Source organism: Diceros bicornis, chromosome 37 (assembly GCF_020826845.1).
Source record: "Diceros bicornis minor isolate mBicDic1 chromosome 37, mDicBic1.mat.cur, whole genome shotgun sequence".
Classification (NCBI taxonomy): Eukaryota; Metazoa; Chordata; class Mammalia; order Perissodactyla; family Rhinocerotidae; genus Diceros; species Diceros bicornis.
In genome coordinates this window covers 619845-641062 of record NC_080776.1, presented here as the reverse complement: position 1 = coordinate 641062, position 21218 = coordinate 619845, and the positions used below count along the sequence as shown (strand labels likewise).

At 35.1% G+C, this 21218-nt stretch overlaps 1 protein-coding gene and 1 pseudogene across 1 annotated transcript; one reads left to right on the top strand and one right to left on the bottom strand.

Annotated features, from left to right (window-relative positions):
• Nucleotides 1-8743: 8743 nt before the first annotated feature.
• LOC131398982 (olfactory receptor 2L8-like) lies at nt 8744-9682 on the top strand. The gene has a single exon (XM_058532873.1). The coding sequence runs from the start codon at nt 8744-8746 to the stop codon at nt 9680-9682; it is 939 nt and encodes a 312-aa protein (XP_058388856.1).
• Nucleotides 9683-16831: 7149 nt separating this feature from the next.
• LOC131399235 (olfactory receptor 2L13-like) lies at nt 16832-20303 on the bottom strand (annotated as a pseudogene).
• Nucleotides 20304-21218: the final 915 nt, after the last annotated feature.

Sequence of the window (21218 nt, the reverse complement as noted above, 5' to 3'; positions counted from 1 at the left end):
GCACAGGGCAGAGAAAGATTTTCTCTGCTTTAGAGCTCTCCCATGGGGAAAAGAGTGTCAAGTAAGCATCCAGTACCACTGAGGAGTCAGGCATCAAACCCACTCACCCACGAACTCTCTAAGTAAGCTCCCCCATGGTGCTTGCCTGCTAGCCTGCCCAAAATCTCTGGCTGGGCTGAGTGGTGAAAGTCTTTCCCTGTCAAATCGAGTCTATAAAGAAAGAATTACTTCAAATATGCAAACACCAAAACCAGACTACAAGGTTCACAAGGGTTCAGAGAGACCTAACACCACCAAAGGAACAAAATAAAGCACAAACAACTGACCCTAAAGAAATGGAGATCTAAACACTGCCTGACAAAGAATTCAGAATATTTATTTTAAAATAGTTTAGTGAACTAAAAGAGAACACATATAGACAACTAAACAAAATCAGGAAAACAATATTTAAATGAAATTAGATGTTCAACAAAGAGATGAAAACCTTAAAAAAAAAAAAGAAGAAAGAAAACCAAACAGAAATTCTAGAACTGAAGGAGAAAACGACTGAAGTGAAAACATCATTACAGAGTCTCAACAGTAGACTTGAATAAGCAGATGAAAGAATCAGTGAGCTCAAAGACAGATAATTTGAAATTACCCAGTCAGAAGAACAAAAAGAAAATAGAATGAAAAAGAGTGAATAAAAGGCTACAGGACTCACGGGATTCCATAAGCAAACCAGTGGAATTGTGGGAATCCCAGAAGGAAGACAGAAAAATAAAGGAGCTGAAAGCTTATATAAAGAAATCGTGACAGAAAATCTTCCAAATCTGGGGAAGGAAATGAACATCCAGGTCCATGAAGCCCAAAGAATGCAAAATAGATTGAATATAAAGAAGTCTTCACTGAGACATATTATAATAAAAAATTCAAATATGCTAAAAATCTTTTTAAAAAATTTAAAATGAATTAATATAACCGCTTCCAAAGTAAAAGGTGTAATTAATTCAGTTACTGGAAACCATGAGAAATATAAGAACAATTAAGGTATTATCTGCAATAACAATGCATTGTTAAATATTTGGTAAGTATAATTGAATCAAAGTGAGTGGCATCATTATTTTCATTATTTAGTTTAATAAGCGAAAATTGTTTTACAGTTTAATGGATTTTTCCAACAGAATGGGAACAACTTGAAAATATATAATCACTAAAATAAATTAAAGATAACTCCCGTTATGTGTGATATTTTAAGAATTTCTGTTATATGCTTTTATTAAGTTAACTACATCCTATTTAATTTATTAAATTTGTAGGCCAATGTAATCAAAACCAGAAAATAAATTAATTTATGCAGATACACCATTACTGTGCACTTGCTGAACAATATATAAATATATATGATCCATAAAATTTAAGAGAGATAAAACCAGTAGAATCTGAATAAATATATTTGTTTCTTTCTCCACTGAACTGACCCTTAACACACCTGTGAAAACATCTAAAGAAATTATCAGAACTCCCCCAATCTTGGCTTATGGCCATCCTGGACTATTAGTGACTTAATCTACGTTGCCCAAGGCTCAGGGAATATTCCCAAGGGAATACCAAAAAAAAAAAAAAAAATTTTGACTAAATCTCCAGGTAAAGAATGTGTAGGGTCAATGTTGCTGCTGAGTTTCATTGGAGGTATCTAAAATGCCAAGCCTAGGGATTAAAATTTAATACATACATTTGTTTGGAAAATAGTCAAGGAAATTTACATAAAGTAACTTTGTTCATATGATGAAAGTTGGACCGCTGTCAGCTAACCAAGCCAGCAAGTTTGTGAAAGTGTGGAGATAATGAAAGGTACTAATCATAATTGTATATTTATTTTTATTCACCACATAAGAAGAACTTTTTAGCAAGTGCTTAAGCGAACTCTATTCAGAATTCAGTGATTCTGCTTATAATAAACTATGGCTACATTCAGGCATCTTATTAACTAGGGAACTCCAAAAAGAAAATTTCATTTGAATAAAGTAGGTTTAAATAAGATATATAAATAATTTATATTAATATATATATCCTTAAAAATAGAAAATGAATGGGCTGCTTGAACACTTGTTTACATTTTTTAAGACACGAAGCTCTTTTTAAACCTAAAATGTGATATTATACCATTCTGAGAATTCATCTATTTATAAATGATTGTGAGTATCATTTGAAATGATAATAAAACAGTAAAATTGATGAAGGCAAGTGCTGATATTGTCTATGAACTGTTCTGGATTTATGACGAGTAATTCCTGGGCCTACCTCAACTATACCATATCCTGGAATATAATTGAATATGGTTATGACCTGCTGATAAAATATATGATAAAAGTTTATATGAATTTAAACGGTACTTCAAATGCAAGAAGAATTTATTTGGTCATAATTGAACCAAGATATTTATAGAAAAAAGGGAAGTTGAAGGACAAATAATAATCATTAAAGAAAAGAGATTGCTTTGTATCCTCTGGAAATGGGGAAGATTGCAGCTAAGTTGAGAATGCTTTCAAACAGCACAGGTAGAGTGAATTATGTTATTCAGGAGTAGAGGTGTTTTCATGCAAGCATATGATGTGATCACAGAGGTGTTCATTCCATTGTGTTAACCCTTTCGGCAATGTTGGTTACTGTTGGGACTGAAATCATGCAGGAACTAAGGTGATCAGTTTAAGAAATGAGTGATGTAATCTATGTAAAAGTTGGTTAAGTTAAGAAATAAAAGATTTGAAATTGAGTTTAAGGTCGAGCGAGTGGCTGCATTTTTTCAATACTGTTCAGAAGAAATTGTAGAGTATGAAATAGGCAACAGAAAGTAGCTCTGAAGCTGGTTCATAAATGTGCTCTCTGGATGGGAAGAAAGATGAGGGTGACTGGAAGAGATAGGGCCTAATCATATTGGAGTTGCTTTGGATGTGCTCAAGTGATACTTGAAGAATAAACCTAACATTTAAGGATCCAAATCCTCAATAAGGATTGTAAAGGACAGCCTTTCTTAGTTTCTGCTTTTTTATTATTATTTTTTTCCGTGAATGAATACTGGTTTCATGGCATCCATGATACTTGTAATGCTGCCTCCTACTTCCTTTTTTAACCCTACACAAATTCACTCTTTTTAACTAAAACCTATAAATGACTTGTCTAGATTTTATATGAAAATATAAAATGTAACATATGGTGAAGGTTAAAGAGAAAGAATGGTTAATAATACCTGTCTGTATATATATATATATATATAATTTGAAGGACAATGTTTTGAAATAATCTAGGTAACCACATGTTCAGTTACAGGTCCCCATTTTTGTTTCTTTCTTTTTTTGTTTTTAAACATATACTATGTGAAATTGAAGTGTCTTATGCTTTTAACCAATGAAGTTTATTCACTTTTTGTTTCTTATACACATCAATACATTTCCAGTGAACTAATAATAATAATAGTACTTGCATTCACGACCTTGCAGAGTTTTTGTGAGAATCGAATGAATGTAGCCTACAGAAAAGATTTGAAAACTATATCATCATACAATTATAGTGAATGACAAGTGAGATGAATGTAAATGACAGTGACAACAATGATGATGAAGATGCTAAAATTTACACCTACACTTCAATGATAATTTATACCCAGTCGCGCACTAAATTTTCATTACGTTTTATCTCATAGATAGCTTGGAATATTCATGTTTCTTTATATCTGTTCTACATAAAGATACAGGCTCTGGCAGCTAAATTCTTTAGTTCTTTACATTTATAGTAAGTATGTGAGCTAGAATTAGACCTAGTTTTAAACCTAAACTCTCTCCAGTGTGCTTGTGCAATGAGGCAGAATAAACCCGTTCCCACTGGAAAACAAAATTTGAAGGAAGTATTCTTATAATCAGTTTCTCTCTTTGAAAATATCTGTCTAGCTAATTACCTATTTATCTATTAATGCTGATTCTCCATTGTGGAATTTCATGGAAATGCATAAATTAGAAGCATACAAACATTCACACACACTGATATTCACTGTGTATTATGGATCTCTTTATACTATAAAAATTTATGGTTCTCAAACTGTATACATTCTAAAAATTGAAATACATATTGCTTGAATGTTGAATACTATCATTAAAATTCCTAAGACAGTAAACTAACACAGACCATTACATACTCTTTGTCTCTTCTTTAGTAGAAAGTGTTGAAAAATTGGAAGGGACATGGAATCTCATGTAGGGCTCCACTGTGGAGAACTATTCTTGTCTTAACTCCAGGGGACACTCATCTGATTCTGATTCTCTTACAGCCATTTTATGATGCTGTAAATACTACATCACTGATGGCACTGTAAAATACTTCTTACTGTAGACATGCTGATTGAGGTATTATCCGCCAACTTTTAGGAACCAAGCTTGACTTTACGTAGTTAATGAGTTCAAAGATCTCCCAGTAAAAGTGACCCAGTGACCTGGTTTACTGGTTTCCCAGCCCTACAGATGAGTAAGGAAGGTCCTTTTAGGAAAGGTCCAGCATTTTAGGATATTTCAGACATCTTGAGAAGAGAAGAAGTGATCCAAATTTCTATGAAAGCTTGGGGAGATACCCTTGTACTATAGAGACTTTTAAAAGTCTAATCTGAGATTTCTTATAACCCTTCCTGCAAAGAAGCTTCAAGAGGCTTCCTAGGTAAATCCTCACTCTTGCTGCACCTCTGTAAATGATCACACCAGCCTTAAATTGTGATCAAGAATGATCTTTCTTTAGGAATAGTTTTTATCAAAAGTGAGGGGCGTGTATGGTGTAAGAATCATGCATCCACGGAAAATTCTGCAATATCTATACTCTGGAGGACACTCTTCCGCGTTTCCAAACTCTATCACTAGGTCGTGGTACAGTCTTGAGTGAATCATTTCATATCTCTGATTCAATTTTTAATCTCTTAATAATTAGACTACTATATTTTTAAAAACTATATGTTCTATAAATATATTAATCACTAAAATAAGCATTTTTCAACTCAAAATAGAAGTATAGGAAAAAAGGTCTGCAATAAAATTGATGCATATTGCCTTCAAAAATGGTAATCAGTAATTCACTTTGAAACTTGGACAGCATATGGATGGCACTACACATCATATAGAATATGTAAACCTATGATGTAAATTATGCAGGAGATAATAGAGGTGTTCCTTTGCAAGCAAACTCTGATAGGGAGGGATGCTTTTGTATTGGGGGCAAGACATGAATTGGATTTCATTTAGAGGCTTTCAGAAACCATTTTTGTAAGATAATGTATGTGGTCATTGTGAGCTCAAGTCAAAATATAGTAAAGCCAGTATACATGAGAAAATAGAAGAATATGTTGAAATGAATAAACTGTAAATATTAAAATAATTTTATTTGTGTTTTAAGGAAGTTTTCACATACATCATTGTCTTTCTGCCACATATATAGAATTTCTATTTTATTAACTTCTATTTCTTTTTTTCTTTCTTTTCAGTTCTTTTCTGTGTAGGTGGATAAAAAGTGACATAGCCTGATTTCAGATTCATTACCTACAAACATTAAATATTTGAAGGATGAGATTAGAGATGCATTTATAGAGATAGATAGATGATAGATCTAAAAATCTTGCTTTCCAACTGTCTATTTAAAGGTAGAGTCACTTAAAATCTCTGAATCTCAATTTTATCTTCTATAAAATGTCAGTGTTCTTATCAAGCTCAAGAACATGTGGTCACTAGTAAATACAATGTAGTCCTGGAACTTATTCTGACACATTATACACACCAACCTGTGGGAACGGTCAACACAAGTTTAACATTTATCTTCTCTTCCATAGGTGACGTGGTCCAGATTCAAGGCTTGTTTCTTTTTTGTTCACTGTGAAACCAGCATCAAATTTTTTTCTGCCAGCTCTTTCCTCCCATAAAGAATGTCATTAATGCTGAAGCCTAGATTGCAAAGAATTTAGGGAAATTTAAAAAATCAAAGAGATTGAAAATTTTTGTAAGTGGGCAGGAAATAGTTTGTTTATTGTTCTTCTAGTGGATAAATACAAAGTAAAAGGCACAAAAATAAGCTGTTTTGTTATATTTTTACCTAAGAAAAATGTCCTCTTCGCCTTTGACCTTGGAATATTCAAGGCTGATATTCAACAGTTGAGATTATTTTGCTTTCAGATGCAAAGGTCCTTTAAATAGTATCAGATGACAGGATTTTAGAAGAGTACAACACGAAAAATCAAAAACATGCTCCACTGGCTATCATGATACATGACATCAAATATCAGATCTGATGTGCCCGTCATTATTTCTGTTCTGTGCTGATTTTTTTTTACCTTTAGAGGGGGATAATATTAACTACCTCATGTAAACTTTGTCATAAACATCCCTATGTAAAATACACGTGATAAGATCGAGTATAATTTCATTGGTAATTTCAAATATTACATTTTTTAACTTGTCAATAATTAAATTAACAATGTAAATTGTATACTGTGCAACCAGTATGATATGATACAATATATTGAATCCAAACTACATTTATTAAAAATATTTACTCTCCCACTTTTTCCTTTGCAAGTTGTCAGAGGGCACGCATTATTTTGATCTGCACACGTTTAGGATGCTGCCATAGGTTTGGTACAATATACTTGCAGTTCAAAATATGGAATAATTTAAGTTATATTTAAATACCATTTTTGAATTTTTATTGTGGTAAATATACATACTGTAAAATTTACCATTTTATTCATTTTGAAGTGTGCAGTTCAATAACATTAAATACATTCACATTATTGTGCAACCATGACTATAATCACCACAGAACATTTTCAGCTTACCCAACTGAAACTCCACCCGTTAAACACTAACTCCCCATTTCTTCCAACTCCCATCCCCTACAACCACCATTCCACTTTCATCTCTATGAATTTGACTATTCTGAGTAACTCATATATGTGGACTTATGTGTATGGCTTTTCATGACTGGGCTTATTTCACTTAGCATAATATCTGCAAGTGTCATCCATGCTGTAACATGTAGCAAAATTTCCTTCACTTTTAAGACTGATCAATAGTCCATCATATATGTATACCATATTTTGTTTATCCATTAATCTGTCAATGGACACTTGTGTTGCTTCTGCCTTTCACCTATTGCAAATAAAGCTGCTATTAACATGGATGTCCAAATATCTGTTCTAGACTATGGTTTCCTTTCTTTTGGACATATACTCAAAAGAGTAATTGCTGAATCATATGGTGGTTCTCTGTTGTTGTTGTTTTTTGAGAAATTGCCATAGCATATTTCACAGTGGTTGCATCATTTTGCATTCCCACCAGTATTGCACCAGTGTTATAAATTTTTTTGCAACCTTGCCAAAACTTGTAATTTTCTTTCTTTTTTCAATAGTAGGGTGAGAGTTGGTATCTTATTGTAGTTTTGACTTGAAATTCCCTAATAATTAGTGATGTTGAGCATCTCTTCCTGTGTTTATTGGGCATTTGTATATCTTCTTTGGAGAAATGTTTATTGAAGTGCTTCCTGCATTTTTAAATTAGTTTTTCTGTTGTTGTGGAGTTAAAGGAGTCCTTTACATATTCCTTATGTCAATCCCTTATCTGATATAAATTTTGCAAATATTTTTCCATTCTGTGGGTTGCTGATTTACTCTGCTGATAAAGTTCTTTGATGCACAAATTTTTTAATTTTGATGAAGTCCAATTAACCCTTATTTTTATTGTTGTTGCACATGCTTTGATGTCATATCTAGTAAAGCACAGCTAAATCCAGTGTCATGAAACATTTCCCCTATATTTTATTCTAAAAGTTTATAATTTTAGCTCTATATTTAGCTCTTTGAACCGTTTAAGTTGCTTTATGTGTATGGTGTAAAGTAATGGTACAATTTGATTATTTGCATGTAGATGTCCAGTTTTCTCACTAGTATTTCTGCATTGAATGGTTTTGAGACATTTGTCAAAAGTCATTTGATCACATATGTGAAGTTTTTTTTCTAGTGTCTCTATTCTATTTTGTCAGTTTATGTTTGTCTTTATGCCAATACTACAGAGTTTTTATTAATGTAGCTTTATGGTAAGTTTTGAATCAGAAAGAGTGAGTTCTCTAATTCTTTTTTAAGATTGCTTTGGCTATTCGGGGTACCTTAAGATTCCATATGAATTTTAGGATGTATTTTTCTATCTCTGCAAAAAACATCATTGGTATTATGATAGGCATTTCATTGAATCTGAAATTTGCTTATGGTAGTATTGACATCTTAATAAAATTAAGTTTTCCAGTGTTACTAATTACAATCCATCACCTCACACATGTGCCTAATCATCCCTTTCACCCTCCTCCCTCCCCACTTCCTCTCTGGTAACCACCAATCCAATCTCTGTCTCTATGTGTTTGTTTCTTGTTGTTATTATCTATTACTTAATCAGTGCGGTCATATGGTGTTTGACCTTCTCCATCTGAAAACTGTTTTTGTTTTTTAATAACTTTAAAGATTTCTTAGAAAACACTTTGGCCATAAGTGTTTGCATATTCAAATTTTAATCTCTGGGTCAGAAAATAAGGTTCTTTTTTCCAAAATTGATAAGTTCAGTTCTTCATTTAAGAGTTATAAAATTTTAAATAATACATAATCTGACTAAAATAACATTGAAAATAGCTTATAGTTTTATATTTAATTTACTGTTGTGTTTGCCTCTAGGAAAAAACACATCAATGCCGCATGGAAAATTATAATCAAACATCAACTGATTTCATCTTATTGGGATTGTTTCCACCATCAAGCGTTGGCCTGTTCCTCTTCATTCTCATTGTTTTCATTTTCCTAATGGCTCTGTTTGGCAATCTGTCCATGATCCTCCTCATCCTGCAGGACACTCATCTGCACACACCCATTTATTTCCTACTTAGTCAGCTCTCCCTTGTGGACCTGAACTACATCTCCACCATTGTCCCCAAAATGATTTGCAGTTTTCTGTTTGGAAATAAATCTATCTCCTTCATTGGGTGTTGGGTACAGAGCTTCTTCTTCTTGACTTTAGCAGTTGCGGAAGCACTTCTTTTGACCTCTATGGCCTATGATCGTTATGGGGCTATTTGCTTTTCTCTCCACTATCCCATTCGTATAAGCAAAAGAGTGTGTGTGCTGATGATAACAGGATCTTGGACAATGGCCTCTATCAACTCCTGTGCCCACACTGCTTATGCCCTCCAAATCCCTTACTGTCGATCCAGGGCCATTAACCATTTCTTCTGTGATGTCCCAGCCATGTTGACCCCGGCCTGCGTGGATACCTGGGTTTATGAGTACACAGTGTTTATGAGCACCACTCTCTTCCTTGTGTTTCCTTTTATTGGTATTGCATGTTCCTATGGCCGGGTTCTCCTTGCTGTCTACCACACGCAGTCAGCAGAAGGGAGGAAGAAGGCCTATTCGACCTGTAGCACCCACCTGACTGTGGTGACTTTCTATTATGCTCCCTTTGTTTACACTTATCTACGCCCAAGATTCCTCCGATCTCCAACAGAGGACAAGGTTCTGGCTGTCTTCTACACCATCTTGACCCCAATGCTCAACCCCATCATCTACAGCCTGAGAAACAGAGAGGTGATGGGGGCCCTGAGAAGAGTGATTCGGAGAATCTGTGCTGTGAAAATGTAGACAAAGCTTTCTGCATGTGTACCCAGGACTTGGTTATAAATTTATTAATCAGTATGTAGTAATTAAAAATATTATTTTATGCTTAGAGTGCAAGGACTAAAATCAACCAAGAGGAGAAGAAAATCACTAATGTCTGGACAAAATTACTTTGTAAATATATGTAAAGCTAATAATTCTCAAGGAGATTAATTAAAAAGATTTCTCTTATGACTAAATTTCAACCTATCAATTTCTTGTAAATCTGAATTTAATTTTAAATATAAATTTAATCAATGGCATTTTAATGATTCCTCTCAAATTTCAGGTCATTTGTGGACTTTGTATGAGAAACAGGAAGTGGCTTCATTTTTCAAAAGCCTGTTTATTCATTTTATCATCATATTTTCAATTACATGTTAAAATGATTTTAATTTTTTTCTCTTTCATTAATAAAGGGTTTCTGAAACTTCATATGAAAAGAATGCTTTTTTCCATTAATTATCTTTCATATTAATTTTTAAATTGTTAAATTATTATCTTTAACTTTTATTTGTATTTCTGTCTGTGAATATTTTCTTTGCAATGTTGCAGACGAGTTCTAATGACTCCCTGATATGCTTTATTGCAATGACTGTGTGTACACTTTTATTTAAAATAATTTTGTGACAAAGTTTACTACCTAATTTCCCTAGCATTTCCTGTCCTGGCAATCAGGTGAGATAGTTAATAATTTTGTAGAGGACACAGAGATGGTCTCTGGGATGGAAGGATAAGTCATCCCCTGCCCCCATCGTGGCTTATTAGTGCTGCCAGGCAGAGATCCTTCTCTCTTCTAGGGAGTGGCCACTTCCACCACTGTTCTCCATCTGCAGCTGCTGTTGACATCACCACCACCAATTTAGTTCCATGTCCCAACCCAGCCAGTGCCTTTGGGGTCCTGTCATGCTTTGAATAAAGATGTGTGTGTGCATATGGGTAGGCCAGGCCAATTTCTCCATGTACATGCTGCCTGAGCCCCCATGTGTGGGTGCTGTTGCTGGACCAAAACTCCCCGCTAATGCCGCCATCTCCCTAGTTCTTCTGCTCACATGCATACTCAAAGATAACATTACTATGAATTTTAAGATTTCAACTACAGAATATTAAAGCAAGTGATAATTCTTTCTGAGTGTGAGACCTCATGCAAGCACACAGGCCACACACCCATGCTGAATCAGTTTTGAACCTGAATAATTACCCCATGTACCTCAATATCTGAAAATCTCTTGTTACATATTACCCTCAAGGTCCAGCCATGTTGTAGCAAATGGTAACATTTCATGTTTTTTACGGCTGAGTAGTATGCCACTGTGTGTATATACATACCATATCTTCTTTATCCATTCCTCCATTGGTGGACACTTAGGTTGTTTCCATAGCTTGGCTATTGTAAATAAGGCTGCTCTGAACATAGGGGTGCATATATGTTTTCAAATTAGTGTTTTTGTATTCTTTGTAAAGATACTCAGAAGTGGAAGAGCTGGACATATGTTTTATTCTTAATTTTTTGAGGAATCTCCTTACTGTTTTCCATAGTGGCTGCACAAAATTACATTTTAACCGACAGTGTCCAAGAGTTCCCTTTTCTGCACATCTTCTCCAACACTTGTTATTTCTTGTCTTTTTGATAATAGCCATTCTAACAGGCGTGAGATGATATCTCATTGTGATTTGATTTGCATTTTCTTAATAATTAGTGATGTTGAATATATTTTTATGCGCCTGTTCAACATCTTGTGTCTTCTTTGGAAAAACATCATTCAGATTCTCTCCCCATTTTTTCATCAGTTTGTTTTTGTTGTTGAGTTGTATGAATTATTTATATATTTCAGATATTAACTCCTCACTGGATATACAACAAGAGTATTTTCTCCCATTCAGTAGGTTATGTTTTCACTTTGTTGATGGTTTCTTGTGCTGTGCAGCTTTGTAGTTTCTTGTAGTCCCATTTGTTTATTATTGCTTTTGCATCCCTTGCCTGTGGAGACATGAGATTCAAAAAGATACTGCTAAGACCAATGTCAAAGAGCATATTGCCTATGTTTTCTTCCAGAAGTTTTATGATTTTGGGTCTCACATTCAAGCTTTTAATGCATTTTGAGTTATTTTTTTTTTGCATGGTGTACGATAATGGCTAGTTTCACTCTTTTGCATGTGGCTGTTCAGTTTTCCCAACACCATTTATTGAAGAGACTTTCATTTCCCTATTGTACGTTCTTGCTTCGTTTATCATAGCTTGTCTACATATGTGTGGGTTTATTTCTGGGTTCTCAGGTCTGTGTTATTGGACTGTATGTCTGTTTTTCTGCCAATAACATGCTGTTTTGATTCCTATAGCTTTGTAATATACTTTGAAATCAGGGAGTGTGTTTCCTCCAGTTTTGTTCTTTTTTCTCAAGTTTGTTGTGTCTATTCAAGGTGTTTTGTGGTTCCATAGAAATTTTAGAATTCTTTGTTCTATTTCTGTGAACAATGTCTTTGGGATTTTCATAGACATTGCATTTAGTCTGTAAATTACTTTAGGTAATATGGATATTTTATCAATGTTAATTCTTTCAATCCATGAGCATGAAATACTTGCATTTCTTTGTGTCTTCTTCAGTTTCTTTCAACAATGTCTTATAGTTTCCAGTGAACAGGGCTTTCATCTCCTTGGTTAAACATATTTCTAAGTATTTTATTCTTTTTGCTGTGTATGTAAATGAGATTCTTTTCTTAATTTCTCTTTCTGCTAGTTCATTGTTAGTGTATAGAAATGCACCAAGAGATTTTTGTATATTGATTTTGTACTCTGCAACTGTACTATATTCTTTTATTATTTATAATTATATTTGTGGAGTATTTAGGATTTTCTCTATACTAAATCACGTCCTCGGGGCTGGCCCAGTGGCATAGGGGTTAAGTTTGCAGGCTCCTCTTTGGTGGCCTGGGGTTCAACGGTTTGGATTCCGGGCATGGACCTACAAACTGCTCATCAAGACATGCCATGGCAGGCATCCCACATATAGAGTAGAGGAAGATGGGCACAGATGTTAGCCCAGGGCCAATCTTCCTCAGCAAAAAGAGGAGGATTGGTAACAGATGTGAGCTCAGGGCTAATCTCCCTCAAAAAAAACCAATCATGTCCTCCACAAGTAGCAACAGTTTTACTTCTTTCTTTCCACTTTGAATGCCTTTTATTTCTTTTTCTTGCCTAATTGCTCTGGTGAGGACATCCAATAGTATGTTGAATAATAGTGGTGACAGTGGGCATCCTTGTCTTTTTCCTGATCTTAGAGGGATAGCTTTCAGGTTTTCACTGTGGAGTGAAATATTATCAGGTGATTTGTGATATATGGCCTTTATTATTGTGAGGTATGTTCCTTCTATACCCATTGTGTTGAGAATTTTTCTTACAAATTGATTTTAAATGTGTCAAATGCTTGTTCTGCATCTATTGAGATGATCATATAATTTTTATCTTTTATTTTTTAATATAGTGTGTCACATTGGTTGATTTGTGGATGTAGAACATCCTTGGATCCCTAGAACAAGTCCCACTTGATCATGGTATATGATCCTTTTAACAATTTGTTTTCTTCAGTTTTGCTAATATTTGAATGAGAGTATTTGCATTTTTGTTCTTTAGATATATTGTCCCGTAATTTCCATTTTTTGTGTTGTCCTTGTCTGGTTTTAGTATTAGGGTAATGTTGGCCTTATAAAATGAATTAGGAAATAATCCCTCCTCTTCAAATTTTGAAAGAGTTTGAGAAGAATACATATTAAATCATCTTTCAACGTTTGGTACAATTTACCAGTAATGCCATCAGGTCCTGGACTTTTGTTTTCTAGGAGGTTTTTGATTACTGTTTTAATCTCCTTACTAGTATTTGGTCTGTTCATAGCTATTTCTTCGTGATTCAGTCTTGGAAGGTTGCATGGAATTGCTTCTGATTTGTGGGCTATAAATCTGAGGTTCCCACAAGCTCCTCCTCAGGTTTGATTAATCTGCTAGAGAGGCTCAGAAAACTGGTTTTCTTAGTAGATTACCTGTTTATTACAAATAATATTAAAGAATATGACTGAACAGCCAGATGAAGAGATGCATAGGGTGAGTTCTGGAAGGGTGCTGAACAGAACAGTTTCTGTCCCCATGGAGTTTGTGGCTCTGCATCTGGAATGCATTCTCATTCTCCTATCTGAAAGCTCTCTGAACCCAGTGCTTTGGGGTTTTTATGGAGGCTCCATTGCATAGGCATGATTGATTAAATAATTAGCCGTTGGTGATTGAACTTAATCTCCAACCCCTCTCCTCATCCTGGACGTCTGGGGATTGAGACTGAAAGTTTCAAACCTCTCATTACATGGTTGGTTCCCCAGGCAACCATCCTTCCTCCTTAGATAAACTGGGTACTTTCTAAATGTCACCTCATTTACGTAACAAAAGACATCTTTATAGCTCTAATCACTGAGGAAATCCCAAGAGTTTTAGGAACTCTGTGTCAGAAATGGGGAATGATCAAGACAAAATTCAAATTTCTTACTATAAATCACAATATCACAGAAACTCAGATCAAAAGGGTGAGGTTTCAATCCATGCAGAAGCAGGGTACTGCGGAGACTAAGCACTTCAGCTTGAATTAAAAAATTATCTTCTCTATAGAGAACTATTCTCACTGGTTCTCTGACTAAGGCAGAATTTTTCATCGTCCAAATCTTTCATGCACTTACTCAAAGTGGAGCAAATATTACAACAGTAGCAGTGTAGTGAAGGCTAAGTTATAATGCAGCTGAAGCCTTTACACTTACTAAATGTTACCTAACATTACAATCCTAATTATTGCTTCCATGAGCTTCAATTTAAAAGGACACACTGACAAGACATGAAAATGTCTCAATAAAATTTGTTATCATACGCACTTAGAGGAGTAGAGGTGTGGGGGAGGGCAATATTGGCTATAGTTGTTAAAAGATGGGAGGTGAATTCTAACCTATGTCTTGATAAAATGGTATGACTCAAATTGGCAGTCTTAAAAAATGTGTAGCTCAACTTTCTAAAAGTGGGAAATGGCCTGAGCTGAGTTTCAGATGTGCAGTGGAGTGGAGGGCTTCAGGGGAAAGCTAGAGATCTACGGTAACCACAGCACTGTTTTTGGATTAGGTGGTAGAAACAGGTAAATGTAGACATAAGGTACATTTTAGAAGCACTTGAATGTGAATTTAAGTTTGGAAAGTTTTGTAAATTCAATAGGAAATTATAGATTGTGAAATGAAAATATCATATTTATATTTTAGAGAAAAGTGAGATAGCAATGTGTAGTATATATTTTAAGTTTCAAATGGACTCTAGTCACAAAAATGCTTAAGAAGGTATTAAAAAGGCTAGGAATAAATACTGGGAGCATGAACTTGGGCAATCAATATAGAGTTGTGGGGGACGGACTCCTCTGAGCCTTTGTTTTTTCCTACAATTTTTAAAACTTCTTCATAACCCCCTTTATGGCTCGAAGTAACTTTAAGTATATTAGTAAAATAACAGTAGCAAAATTTTGTTAAAAAAATCTTTATGGTACATTAGTATAGGGGAGCAGAATTTGCTACCCCAAAATGCGTCTCTTTGGCTTGATTATTATTTACTTATTTTTTTTGTGAGGAAGATCAGCCCTGAGCTAACATCCGTGCTAATCCTCCTCTTTTTGCTGAGGAAGACCAGCTCTGAGCTAACATCTATCGCCAATCCTCCTCCTCTTTGTTTTTCCCCAAAGCCCCAGTAGATAGTTGTATGTCATAGTTGCACATCCTTCTAGTTGCTGTATGTGGGATGCGGCCTCAGCATGGCTGGAGAAGCAGTGCGTCAGTGCGTGCCTGGGATCCGAACCTGGGCCGCCGGTAGTGGAGCGTGTGCACTTAACCGCTAAGCCATGGGGCTGGCCCTGGCTTGATTATTTTTAAGAATAAAAGACTCAGAAACTTTGACCTGCCTCCTAACTGTCTAAAAGAATTTAAGATAGAAGGCCTGTTCCGAGAAGGAGATATCACTATAAACAACTATAGTATAATATGAATGAAGTGTGGTAGACAGGGAGGAAACCAGCAAGGCCCATTTGATCAAAGTCCTCTCCATGTCCCATTCTCTTTGCCAGGCACCCCAAACATTTGTTCACCAAACATCTGCTCTTCTACCTCCATGGAATTACCCCTTTGAAGTCCCAAACCACTACCCTCAGCATCCTCTTGTCTTTACCTGAAGATGGTATTTAAGGTGGTGGCTTTGGACACTTCAGCAAGTTACTCAATTTTTCTTGGTTTCTCCCATGTAGATATTTTATTAAACTAGTTTAATTTCCTCCTGTTATTCTGCCTCATGTCAATTTTATTCTTAGACCATCCAGAAGAACCTAGAAGGGTAGAGGAAAATTTCTTCCTCCCCTACATTAGCATAGAATTTCAACCTGTGGAAAGTTGTATTTGTATTTTACATGTTGTAGTTAAAACATGAAGTTTCTGTTTTTACTTCATATGTCACTTTCTGTAGCTACCTAGTCATTCGTCTCCATGCCTTTAAGTAAATAATTCCTTTAAATACAAATAAGTTCTTCAGTCATTTGATTATGCAATTTTCTTAATTTAAATGTAGAATAAATTGTTGATTATTCTCACATCATTTTTTGGGTCACTTCATCTGAATATTTTTATTGATACCAGAAAACTCTAAATCAAATAAGCCCCCTCAAAGTAGTTTTATAAAAGGATGTTGGGATAGCATGGACTCCAGATGTTAATTACCATCAAGATAAACTAGAACAGGTAAACAAACTTATAAACATCACATTTGCATGTTAGTTTTGTTTGTTACTTCACATTCCACTATCTATATTTTATAAACCACAAGTATATTTTATATACCACATATAATTTTTAAAACATTTTATTAGATGCTCCAAGGGTGTCCTGTCCAACACAGTAGCCATTGGCCGCATGTGGCCAAACAATCAATATATTATTTAAATCAATTTCACTTTTCCGATGTGGCTACTAGGAAATTTTAAGTTACATGGGGGTCACAGTATATTTCTATCAGAGAGTACTGCTCTAGGGTGTTCTAATCAACATGGAAAGGGGAAATAAAGGAAAGTAAGGCACCCATGATTATTCTTTTATGGAAGAGAATATCCCAAATACTCTTGTTATGGCTCCCAGGACTTCCTTATTTTTCAGGTTGTAGATAATGGGATTGAGCATGAGGGTGATGATGGTGAAGAAGACTGCCAAAATCTTACCTTTTGCTGGTCAGCAGAGATTTCTGGGCCAAAGATAGGAATAGACAAAAGGCGCATAGTAAAAGGTCATTATAGTTAAATGTGTAGAACAGGAGGGAAGGCATTTTTTCTTCCCTCTTTTGAGTGCATGTGGTAGCCAGCAATAGGGACCTGGCTTTAGAAACTAGTGATGCCAAGGAAAAGACAGAGGGAGAAAGAGGCTTGCGCTGACAAAATCCACGTAATCATAGATTCAGGTGTCCATACAGGCCAGAGGCAACGTGACTGGGTCATCACAGAAGAATTGATCAATGGCCCTGGACTGGCAATGAGGAATATGGAGGGTGTAGACTGAGTGTGCCAAAGAGTTGATAGACTCCAAAATCCAAGATCCTATGATCATCTTTACACAAATTCTTTTACTCATGTGGGTCGGATAATGGAGAGGGTGGCAAATAGCCACATAAAAGTTGTAGACCATGGCGGCCAGTAGTAAGCTTTCAGAACATACCATGATCAAGAAGAAGAAACTTTGCACCCCACATCTCAGGTAGGAGATGGCTTTCTGTCCAGAGAAGAAGTTGAATACCATCTTGGAGATGGTAATGCAGATGTACACCAGATCCATTAGATAGAGCTGACCTAGGAGAAAGTACCTCACTGTGTGGAGCTGAGGATCCAAGCATAGGGGTGAACCATGGCTGAGGACCCACCAAGGTGAGAAAGAATATGAGGGTGATAAAGAACAAGAGAAGCAGTCCAGTTTGATTTGTGGGAAATAACCCCAGTAAAATGAAATCATTTGAAGTTAGATTCCATTTCTCCAGGAAAACTCACTGCTTTAACTTCCTTGAAAGAAAAATAAAAACAAAAACAAAGCACAGAACATTAAATTAAGCAAAACAGGTGCATAAAAAGGAACTCTGACTTTATTAATATTTGTTTAGAATGAATTGTTTTTCCCTCGATACTGCAGCTTTCACTCAATTGATTTCAATATCTGAATTGCAGCTCCCCTTCTAATTTCCCTGGCGAGCATTTCAGCAAGTGATCTTTAAGTATAAAGTCTTGCATCATAGCCAGTAAATATAAACAGGATAACTAAAGTATTCCTCTTCAGATAACAACTGGCCAGGCACATCACTCATGATTTATCAACAAGTCACAGGAATCCCTGTATTCCCTAACATCTGTCAATGCAACAAGGTAATTTGACAACAGCAACTGGCATACATGACTCAGAAATTTTGCATGCTTAAATTCTAAGTCCTTTACTAGCTAGCCCTCTTCTATATTTTTAATTCCTGATGTCTCCCCTACTACTCCAGCCAGACAAACCTCAATTCTCTCTCTCTCATGCTTTTTATAACTTCCATGCATTTCCTAAAAATATGCCCATCATCCAAAATCAATATCCTTGAACTATAAAGGTATGTATTGCATGCCCTACAAGATCTACCTTAATTATAAAATATTACTTGAAAATTCTCTCTTCTATAATGATGCTTCCATTTTCTGAATCCCTACAGAACTCAAAATCAAATGGACAGATTTTAATACACTATTTTCTTTTATTCGTTAGGTAAATTCCACATGATAAAGTTCACAGATTACATAGTATCTATTTTTGCATCACATTTTCCACTGCTTCAAGCAATAACTAGTATGATAATGAATATATAATAGGGGTATAGCCATTGCTCTCACTCTATATCTACTGTCCCTATCTATCTATCTATCTATCTATCTATCTATCTATCTATCTATCTATCATCTATCATCTATCTATCTATATTTACCCATCTCACTCATCTATATTTGAGATGCCATCAATTACATGAGGTTTTCTTCATATTACATCATTTATTATAATTTTCCCCAACCAAAATTCTGTTAATTTAGGCATTAACATCTCCATTTTTCCAATATGAAAAGTAGTTTTCATAGATGTAGAGAATAACCTTCTCAAGCAGTTAGTGATGGGGTCAGATTTGAGGCCTGTGTGACTGCTTCAAATTTCTAGTTATGACAATATTCCAAGTTTGCTAATTTTTTGGTAAATATCTTGCTCTGTGTACCATGCCTTATTCAAATGAAATAGTGTAATTATTACTCTTTTGCAAAAGATCAGGCTTAATTTCATATTTCCGAGTAGGTCAAATCATACTGAGATTAGAGGGGACGTCTATTTCTTCCGCTTGTGGTTCAGTGTCTTGTTGTTTTGTTGTTTTTTTTTTACAATAGATGGCAGCAGAATAAAGCAAGTGCAGAGATGGTCCACTAGAAAATCAGGTGTGAGCAAGAGGAGGCTCCTGATTTATAGCTGATACGAGTGTACTTATCTTCTTCAGACTTAATTGCTTAAGTAGAGCAGCAAAACTAAAATCATACACTAAGTTTAGAATAAAAAAATCAAAAAGAGGTAAAAATGAATAAATTTTCCTTTCTTGAGAATTTTTCTAGCTTTTTTTGTTGTTGTTTATTGCAGTAACATTGGTTTATAACATTGTATAAATTTCAGGTATGTCATTATACTATTTCTGCATGGATTACATCATATTCTCATGTTCACCACCCAAATACTAATTACAGTCAATCACCACACACATGTGCCTAATTATCCCTTTTGCCCTCCTTCCTCCTCCTTCCCCTCTGGTAACCACCAATCTAATCTCTATCTCTATATGTTTGTTTGTTGTTGTTATTATCTACTACTTAATGAGTGAAATCATATGGTATTTGTTAGCTTTTATGCCTACATCTTTCCTTGGAATTTTTATGTATAACTCAATTTTTTATAGCCTTTTCTCTTTCTCACCTCAATTCTAGCAATTTGTTCTTTCCTTCACTCACTCTCCCAAACAAGCAAAAACTGTGACTCTGACACTTCTTACATTTCAAATATATGTTTGATTTCTTCATTTACTCCATCTCCATATGGGATTTCCTGCTTTTTTTGTGCACATCTCTCTGAGGGAAGCACTTGATGCCATATTATGTCCAAGATATTGATTTGAGTAATAATCTTAGGTTACTTATTTTTCTATAGTAAATAAAAATTTATGATTTGTTGAAATTATCCATATTTAATACGTTAACATCAACTGTTATATCATGTAACTTTTGTAAGCATGAATAAAACTGTGAAAAAGAACTTACCATGGAGAAATGGAAACTCACTTTTGTAGGTGTTTAGTTGACAAATGCTAACAACAAAAAATGCGTAGTCAGAAATAAATGTGCACAATATCACTGGACATGGATGGTAGATGGGATTGTAGACATCCTCTGCTTTTCATAGCTTTCTAGAAATAAAAACTGATGACTTAACAGATAAAAATAAAACATGTAGTCACCATCATCGTAACACAATCATTCCATCAAATCATGTTCACTAAGCTTCTATTTAATGGCAGTGCAGCTGGGTATTAAAATGCTTTGATGATTAAAACAGAAGATTCTACAACTATGTAGTTAAAGTTTAGTGAGTGTGCAAACAATAGACCAACAAACTCTAACTTGAAATCTGATGTCATATTGTGATTACTGCTTTAGAAAAAAAGTAGAATAAAGGGATTAAGAGACAGGTGGATAAGAGCACTCAAAAGAAGCCACTATGCAGAGGCAATATTCAAGCAGTTCTTGTTAAAGAACTATCACCTAAGATTGAAAAGCAAATAAAAAGTAAAACCTATTTAGTTTCTCAGGACAACAACGAGACCGGTGTTTGTGAGGCACAGCGCATTAGGGCACTTGTGTAGGAAATACCAGACCATGAGAAGGACTTGGATTTTGTTATGGGTAAGACAAAAAGACAGTGAGAGTGCCACAATTTTAGGTATATGTCTGGAACTCACACAAGATGCTCTGGGTGAGTAGAGAGTTGCAAGGAGGAGAGTGTAGGGTACTAGTTAGGAAGGAATCAAAACAGCCCTGGACAGAGATTACAGCAGTGTGTCTAAGCGGGGGCATCAGAGTTATTCATGGGGGATATACTCTGTACTCATTTAATGTTGATGTTTCTTTTTGTGAGAATAAAGTTCGATAATAAATGCACATCCCTTAGCATAGACCATGGCTGTGATTGCAGTGCGCCTAGAAATCATTATTCTAACCTATTATGACCTTTGCTAGGGTGCTGATATAGGGACATCTATGAAATAGTTGCACATCTCATTATTTGTTCATGTCTGGCTCTCTCACCTGACTTTAGAGTTTGTCCATTTTTGTTGGGTATTGTCCTGATTTTAAAACAGAAAGCCCTAAAGCCTAGGCAA

Bases quoted from the DNA above. Each gene is read 5' to 3' on its own strand.
- LOC131398982 (XM_058532873.1), top strand. From the start codon at position 8,744: ATGGAAAATTATAATCAAACATCAACTGATTTCATCTTATTGGGATTG.